This window comes from Bos taurus, chromosome 15 (genome assembly GCF_002263795.3).
Source record: "Bos taurus isolate L1 Dominette 01449 registration number 42190680 breed Hereford chromosome 15, ARS-UCD2.0, whole genome shotgun sequence".
Taxonomy (NCBI): Eukaryota; Metazoa; Chordata; class Mammalia; order Artiodactyla; family Bovidae; genus Bos; species Bos taurus.
In genome coordinates, this window is record NC_037342.1 from 15,325,302 (window position 1) to 15,334,001 (window position 8,700).

The window sequence follows — 8,700 nt, forward strand, 5'->3', positions numbered from 1 at the left end:
CTGTGAGGGCTTATCTCTAGTTGCAGCAGCAGGGGCTCCCCTCTAGTTGAGGTGTGCGGGCTTCTCCTGGTGCACAGCACAGGCTCTAGGGCGAGCCTGAGGTTGCAGCACGTGTGCTCAGTAGTTGTGGTTCTGGGCTCTAGAGCGCAGGCTCAGTAGTTGTGGTGCACAGGCTTAGTCGCTCCCTGGCAGGTGGGATCTTCCCAGATCGGGGATCAAATTCATATCTCCTGCATTGGCAGGTGGATTCTTTACCACTGAGCCAGCAGGCAAGCCCCCTATCACAACATTGTTAATGAGCTATACTCCAAATCAAAAAAAAAAAAGTTTGGAATGTAATTATTAGAAATCAAGCCATGATCTGGGAGAAAATACTTAGAGAGAGAAAGAGTGAGAATTCTGAGAGCCCATTTATGAAGGCCAAGGAGTCTACACTACACGGCTCCTAGTGTAACATTTTGAAACCTCAGTGGGTGACAAGTTTAGGTGAAATGCTGAACAAGACATCAAATCACACATAAGACCCAGCCCACAGTGGGAAGGCAAGAGCTATCCCAAGGTTGAGTGTCCTACCAAAGGCCACAGAAGACCACCTGTGTTGAGAAGACCACCACTCAACCATCCCAGGGTTGAAAGCCCTACTAAAGGCCACAGAAGACCACCTCCCTCCAGAGACTGTGTCGTATCTCACACTGTGGCGGGGGTGGGGGTGGGGGGTGGGGGGTGGTATTCCTAAAATAAAAATTTAGAGTGTTCCTATAACTTCCTATGTGATTCAGAATCAGTGAAGCAGTAGGTTCCTGGGTACTTCAAATATTTCATGTCTCAAATAGCTTTTCAGAGAAATAACATGGAAAAAAGGTCCAGGGCCGTTTCACTGATCTAACCTCTCTGTTTTCTCATGTGTGATTAAAAAATTAAAAGAAAAAAATCCAGGTGGGAGTGGAAATGGCTTGAGTTAATGTCAATCAAGAAGAAAATGGAAAAAAAATAAAATAAAAATCAAAGATAACCCCCAACCTCCTTCCAAGATTCTCCCCCTTTATATATTTTCCAGAACAGCTGATGAGTTGTCAACAATTATTTTATTGAGCATTGCAAGGTGCACAGCATTGTACATAGCTTGAAAATGTCAAATTGACTCATCACGCCCTTTATAAAGGCTTCCCCAACGTCCATGTTTTGTGGGTTTTCCTGCTGTGCTCCAGGGATGCTAGTACCATTGCAGGCTTACCACGATGTGGTACATGGATCAGCTCACCGCGTCCTCCCCACTAGATATCTGAACTCCTCGAGGATGGGATGCACGTATTGTCAATCTCTGCAACTTAGATGTTCAAATGGACATTGGATGGATGAATGACCAGTGTTTCACTCTAGCTCCTTCTCCAGATCCCTTCATCTGCATTTAGGGGCAAGTGCTGATGCTGAGTGAGAAGCGAACACTCAAAAGGCACAATGGAACAGAGGAGTGTCCAAAGGCGTGGCTGATCCAGACTAGAAAGTCAGCGCAGCAATGATGAAGAGAAGGCTGACCTCTCCAAGGGCCTGAGAACATAGCAGAGCCACAGAAAAATCTTTCAGCCAGATGGGGCTCGTCAATTCAAAATCCCACCCCAAAGGCCAAAGTGGCTCACTGGGGTGGGCCAATGGTCTGGCCACCTGCTGGGGCTGGTGAGCCACAGGCACAAAGACCCACAGTCCAGAGTGGAGGCTCTCAGCCACCCAACCTTGGGGATTAGTTTTCCCTTTATTATCCCTTTCCAGATTTCAAAAAAGGCCACACCATAATAAATAAATAAGACGCAAAACAACTAGAACTGAAAAGGAAGACATTTTCGAATGGTTCTCGAGAAAAGTTCAGATGCCCTGCTCCTTGCATGGTGCCAAGGGGCTCCAGCTGCCATGGATGGCCCCCGTGGGCCTTTCGGTATGCAGATAGGTACTCTGAGGGGACATTAATTCCACAGGAGGCAACAACCCTACTGGTGCGCATGGACAGCTAGTTGCTTCATCACATGGGCCAAACCCATTTAATTCATCAGAGTCCAGTTTGTTCGATGGATGATGGAGAAAACCCCGCCCTAGACCAGGGAGACACAGATCTGACACCCAAGGTGTGGGATGTCACCTCGGATAGGATCCAAGCAGAAGACCTTGGCTCCTGGTCTACCATCAGTTAGCATCAGGCGCTAGCTTCCTCATCAGAGGCAGCTTTGGTCAGGCTGAGCTTGTGTCTGGTCAGACCATCTCTCTGGTCCCCTCTGAAATTCCCTTTCTTTCATCTGGCAGGATTCTACCTGACCCATCAGTACCAAGGCAAACTCTTCTCCTCCATGGCTCCTCACACTACCGAAATGAAGGAAAGCCTGACTACAGATTTTTACGGTCACCAACAGAAGTGTTGGTAAAATACTGCTTAAGAGTCTTAGATAACCTAGTGTATTACTTCCTATGACAGGTTCACGGTCTGGTGTCCCACTACCCTACCTCATGCAACAAACTGATCAGAACGGCAGCTTGCTGGCTGCCCTGCTACTTCGGGTCCAATTCCATTATTTTTCTGCAAAAAAGTAACTCTCATCACACTCACATTTCTTGGGCATCAACTTGATGCCGACGGTTTGCCCATCCTTCTCCCCTCATTGCCTTTCTGGACCCAGATCTCTGCACTGAACTTTCAGATGCACGGTGGCCTGCACCCCCAAATCAGTAGTTTACACTGGGTGCTATTCTACCTCACAGGAACTCTTTAGAACACTCAGAAAAATCCAGGTGATTCCCTCTCAGCTCTGGAAGGCAGAGTAAAGTTTGGGAGCTTTGGCTTCCTCCTGTTATCGTTTTTCAGTGCAAGAATTAAAATGACAAGTGCTTGATCAAAAAATTGGAGATTAGCTCTCATAAATAACTTGCTTTAATTGGAAAGTTATGTTTTCTAGCATCAAACACACTATAAAAATAATTTCCTGAGATAATGATTCGGAATTAAGATTATATACATATAAACTTAGATATATGTGTCTATGATTTTTTTTTTGCCAAGATAGGCAGAAGAGTTATAATTTTCTGACTATTTTTTTAATACCTTTATACTAAAACCACCATTTAAGGACAGAGTCAGAGCATTTTACTCTATTGGGTACTTGCTGGAAGTTTAAGAAAGACTGATCTAGTATTTTGCAGGATATGAATTTTCATATTAGCTTAACATGTAGGTCTTTGAGCTCCATTTTCTCAGCCAGAGATTTAATATATGTCAAGTTAATCCAAGCTTGGCTAAGGATATCCTCAGACCTATGGCACCTATTCAGAGCAGAGGTCTGATCTTTGCACCCCCTTTTTAATACCTGGGTAGCATTCAAGGGGCAAACAATCTTAGTCCTTGCATTCAGAATTTGTTATGCCATATTTGCATATAATGCTTACCATTAACTCAAAGGAAAAATGCAGCAAAATTCAACATTGGAGAAACAAAACCACCTTACAGATTCTCGGGAGTCATGGAAAGCTAAGGGATGTAACAGATTCTATATCCTAAGAGAGCTATTTCAACAAGGAAGTGTCTGCACCTCACCAAGTCAGCTGAGCTGGGGAGAAAGAGAAGCAAAATGATCACAAATTGGCCAGGAATACTTATATCAGTTTTGTCTTGAGTCTCAGAGAGTGATAGCAGGAATAAATTCCTTTCTACTTTTCTCAGAGACAGTTTGGTTTAAAGTGGTCCTCTTCCAGATTCTCCTTCTTCTGTAATTTTTACTGATCACAAATGAACACCAGCATCTCTCACAAGGTCTCCTGTATCAGAGTGATTCACTGAAGGGGACGGCTTGGAAGTTCACCCACATCCCAGCAGGCAACCTACACATAATCCCACCCTGAACATGTCTCTTGGGTTAGGTTGGAACAGGCAGACACCCCCACCAAAGGCCAAAATATAATTGACAGTGAACAGAAACCCATAGTATAGACAAAATATTCCAGCTTTCTCTATTAAAAAAAAAATCAAATTCACTGGGACCGGGCACTCACTATTTTTTTTTCTATAACTCCCCAGGATTGTCAAAAGTAATCTTATAGCCAACCCGCTTGCAGACAGTAAAGATGACCTGAAATAGACCACCCATGGTGCCAAAAGCTGTGTCAAAGAGCAGAGAGAGGATGCCACCAAGGCCCATGGCAATTTCCCTGCAGACGATCGGAACTGCACCTATGGTGTACACGGGGAACGTGGCCACGTCCACAAGCACCCGGACAGGGACACCCACAACGCGGCAGACCACCTTCAGCAGGCAACAAAGGATCCGGAGCACGGCCCTGGTGATCCTGACCGTGACTTTGAGGACCTTCCAGGGAATGCTGCCCAGCTCCTCCCCGATGGTCAAGAAGTAGGTGATGGTGGCTGACCCCAGGCGATAAAGGCAACTTTCTAGACCGTTAATCACCTGCTTGGTGACATACCAGAGGAAATACACAGTGTACTTCAGGATCCCGAAGGCAAGGTAATAAATTAACTGGCAAAGCTTGATGAACGGGGTAGCGACAAAGCCCAGGAGGCCTCCCAGAAGGCTACTCCCTTCCCCAGATGTCTCCGGAGGTGGCAGGGCAGACCTGGTTCCCCTCGCGCTGGAGAGCATCTCGGAGCCCCCCTCAGAGTCCAGCCTCCGCTCCTCGTCCTGGACTTGGTTAACCACCTCCAGGATTTTTTTCATCTTCTCTGTGTCTTGGTCACTTTCCCCACAGTTGTTCTGGAACAGCTGAAGGTGGAACGGAAGCAGCTTCTCCAGGTCCCTCAGCATCACATCCTCGATGACCTCCCGGTCGCGGGTGTGCTTGACAAAGCCCATGGCCCAGCCTCCCGCAGGGACCGCGCAGCAGGCCGCCAGCCAGACAAACTCCGGGATGCTCACTCTGTCTCTGACCCTGAGGTCTGAGGGCACAGCGCCTGCGATGATGTAGAGCTCGTCCCCACTGCCACACTGCGGGGTCAGAGCTCGCTCCATCAGGCTGTTGAGATTCATGTACCACCTTTCCTGGAAGGACGGGGTCATCGGAGCTGCGTTTGTGAGAGTGAAGGTGGCCGAGTGGGGATCACTGCTGAGGGAGAACGGGTAGAGCTGCCCGGTCCGGTAATCAGAATCCAGGAAATCTTCATTCAAGGCTTGGCTGCTTCCCAGCTTGTTCACAGACCTGATGGCCTCGGCCTCATCCGTCACCTCCTCCAGGCTGCTGTTGGGGTCATCAATCTGAAAACAGAGAGCGAGGTTGAGATGCGTCCCTGTTGACAGCAGACTGGGGATCCTCAGACCATTCTGCCCAGACTCTAGTGAAGTCCCTACTATACAGACACTTCCAACACTTTGGTCTGAAAGTACACACACACTTCGTCCTAATACCCCACAACCCTAGTGTCTGAAAGCATCTTTCAAGTCGGCTATATCCTCTTCCACTCTCTGTGTCTATTCCACTTTTGACCTACAGTAATCACCTATCACACACTCACACAAATACACCATCAGAACACCGGTTTTCAATCTGCTGTGGTTTTATAAACGTCATACCCTTTTCCGGGAATGTTTTTCCATGAGATTCAAACTGACTGTAAAAACGAAAGCAAGAGGAAAAGTAAATCTCAGCAGGCCTGTAAAAATCAGAACTGGAATTCAGATAATCAGCCACCAATGTGAGCTGCAATTTAAAGAACATAGTCTTAAGTGAATTTTGCATATTTTGGGATATACAAAGAGCAATCAACTCTAGAGAATTTAAATCAAATAGAGGGACATGTATAGATTATTGTCAGTTATATTAGATACTTCCCAGGCCAAGATAAAATTTGACCAGCTGCTCTTCGAACTTCATCTCCTCATAATATTTGCTATTATTAACAATGCATTTTCTGTCTAGGCCTATTGAGCTATGTGCTAAATATCAATAATTATATATATATATATATATATACACACACACACACACACACACATATATACACACATCCCTTTAGTTCTGCTCTTATTCATTTCAAATTCAGCAGTATAATATATACTTCACCTTGCCAATCTGAAAAGATGAAAGGAAAGAGCTCAGGACTGACCCAAAACTCTGTTTTTAGCTCCCAAATTAGACTATAAATTTCTTGACACCATGGATCTTGTACATAGGACCCAGTCAAGGACTGACACATACTAGAATCTCACCTTGTTGTTTTTTAGTCACTAAATCATGTCGAACTCTTTGTGACCTACGGACTGTAGCCTGCCCAGCTCCTCTGTCCATGGGATTTTCCAGGCAAGAATATTGGAATAAGTTTCCATTTCCTTTTCCAGGGAATCTTCCCAACCCAGGAATCGAACCATGTGTCCTGCACTGGCGGGTGGATTCGTTACTACTTGAGAATCTCAAGGCACTCTTGTTAATCTGAGATCAGTATTAATTGATCACTGCAGTATTTATAATAGCAGGAAGCTGAACCAACCTACATTTTCAAAAACTAGGAACAGTTAAATGGTGTTATATCCATCCAGGAAATATCTCAAAGCCATTAAAAAGCACTTGTAATGATAGGGAAATATGTGCTATAATTTTGAAAGGAAAAGGCAGATTATACAATTAAATGGCAGATTATCAAATTAAATGGATTATAAAATTAAATTAAATTAAATAGGCTTAAATTAATTTAAGCCTATAAATGAGCAAGAAAAAAGTCTGAAACACATGAAAATGTCCATTATGGCTGATCGACTCCCAAGGATACAAGTGATACATTTTTTCCCTTGTTTTCTTGTTTCTCTTGGTGCACTTCTTATCTACATCAACCCGCAAATGATTTATATGTTACTTGCAAAAGGAAAAAAATAAATGACTTAAAAGAAGTAAATTCTGACTAATTGATTCCCTAGAGTTGGTGCCACTTGCTAAACCCAAGAGGGCCAAGGCCATGTGGATTGCTGTACCTCACGTGGGGAGGGCAACCCACTCTGCATTTCTCCAGCTCTGCAACAGCAAATGTAGGCATGCTCATGCATGCATGTGTAGCTTTAGTGAGGGCAACAGATGAGCAAGGTGGTGTGAAAGCAGGAATAGTTACGAAAGCTAATGGAGTATTCCACAGCCTCACCCTTCAAGGTCGTTCCGTCCCTGCCCCCAGACTTCGAATTAGAAATGATCCTGGATGGTCCCCACTCCCACCGCACCCCTAGAGGACAGAGATAAGAAGCTCATCCATTTTGTAAAGCTGCCCTTGCTCTCCTATGGCCAGAAGAAACAACCCATGGAAATATCTGCCTCATTCCTGAATCATGAGATCAAGGTACAGCAGAGCCAAGATTGTAGAGGCTTAGGTGGAATTTTAGGGTGCCTGTTTATTCTCCCTGCTTACTAGGGTACTGTGTCTGCATTTAGCCTGGTGTAGCTTCTTTATCCCATCTAGAGGAAGCCTGGAGCTGGTTTTTTTTTTTTTTTACTGGTAGCGATGACAGAGCATAGGGCAACACACTGGTTCATCTTCTGTCCAAGAGCCACCCAGCAATGAAATAATGCCTTCAAGGACAGAAGGCAGGCTGGAACACAAACAGAGAAGAGAGATTCTTAGATAAAGAAGGGGAAGGAACCAAAAAGTACAGGCAGGGAAAGAAAAGGGGAGGGATAAAAGAGAGGGGGGAGAAAAGAAGAGAGTGAGATTGGGTGTGTGTGTGTGCCTGTGTGTAAGAGACAGCCTACAACATCCTGCTTTTAGACAGAAACCAGGATTGTGGGTTGATTTACTCCCAAACTTCAGAGCGTGGTCTCCCGTGGCTAAGGTCAGAGGAGACTAAGCCGGGTGTTTCCACATCCTCTCAGGCCACTTGAGTTCAATGGGCTCCATATATCTGCCATAACGGAATCTCTTCTGCCCGCAGCTCACAGGTACATGGGAACGGGCCAGGATGACCCAAGGTGACTTCAGAGGTTGGGACCTAATTCCGCAGCGGGCCCTGTGCACCTCCCTGCTCTGAGCCTCTGCGGGCAAAGCAGAAACTAAACGATGTGGTCAGGATGCACAGGCAGGAGAGAGCATGTCTTCCTTTCCCTTTTCCTGGCCTTCTTCAGAACCCCACATCCATGGTCACTGTATTGTTATGAACCCCAAATTGGCCCTATGGTTTGATGACAAGGTAGAATATAGTGCTGGAAATGAAGATAGAATGTCTGCATCCGGTACCTATATAGCAATATAACAGGAGGTCAAGGACTAATTTTTCTCAACTACCAATTAAATGATTTCAATATAATGTTACAAAAGGTGTTTTTTTTTCTACCTGATTTTACAGGTGGGGAAACTAAAACACAGAAAGGTCAATTTTTCCAAAGTCATCCAATAATTAGCAGGACAAAATTTGAACTGAGGTCAGTCATTTTATTCCTAAGGCACACATTCTTTATGACTAAGCCATGCTTTCTGCATATTAACGGACACTGCTGTACCAGTCTTCTATGCCAGAGAGTAGAAAACCAAACAGAAAAAGAAATCACAGTCTCCTTTTCTCTCTATGACATGGAATAAATGAAATTCCTTAAATGTAAAGGGAGAGAAGCCGATGTCTGAGCGCCCTGGGGTTGCAGTCCCCAGAAAGAAGGGAGAGTGGGAAGGGGAAGGTAAATGGGCACACGTGCAGACCGGCCCTCAGGCTTGCTTTCTGCCTTTGCCCAGAGCACATGGAAGCT

General features: G+C 45.2%; 1 protein-coding gene across 1 annotated transcript in view; it reads right to left on the reverse strand.

Moving 5' to 3' along the window:
* Positions 1-1,066: 1,066 nt before the first annotated feature.
* Positions 1,067-8,700, reverse strand: part of ENDOD1 (endonuclease domain containing 1) — a 35,401-nt gene continuing 27,767 nt past the window's right edge. Inside the window, 1 exon segment of the mRNA NM_001102519.1 lies at positions 1,067-5,243. Coding sequence (NP_001095989.1) covers positions 4,041-5,243 — 1,203 coding nt within the window. The 3' untranslated portion in view covers positions 1,067-4,040.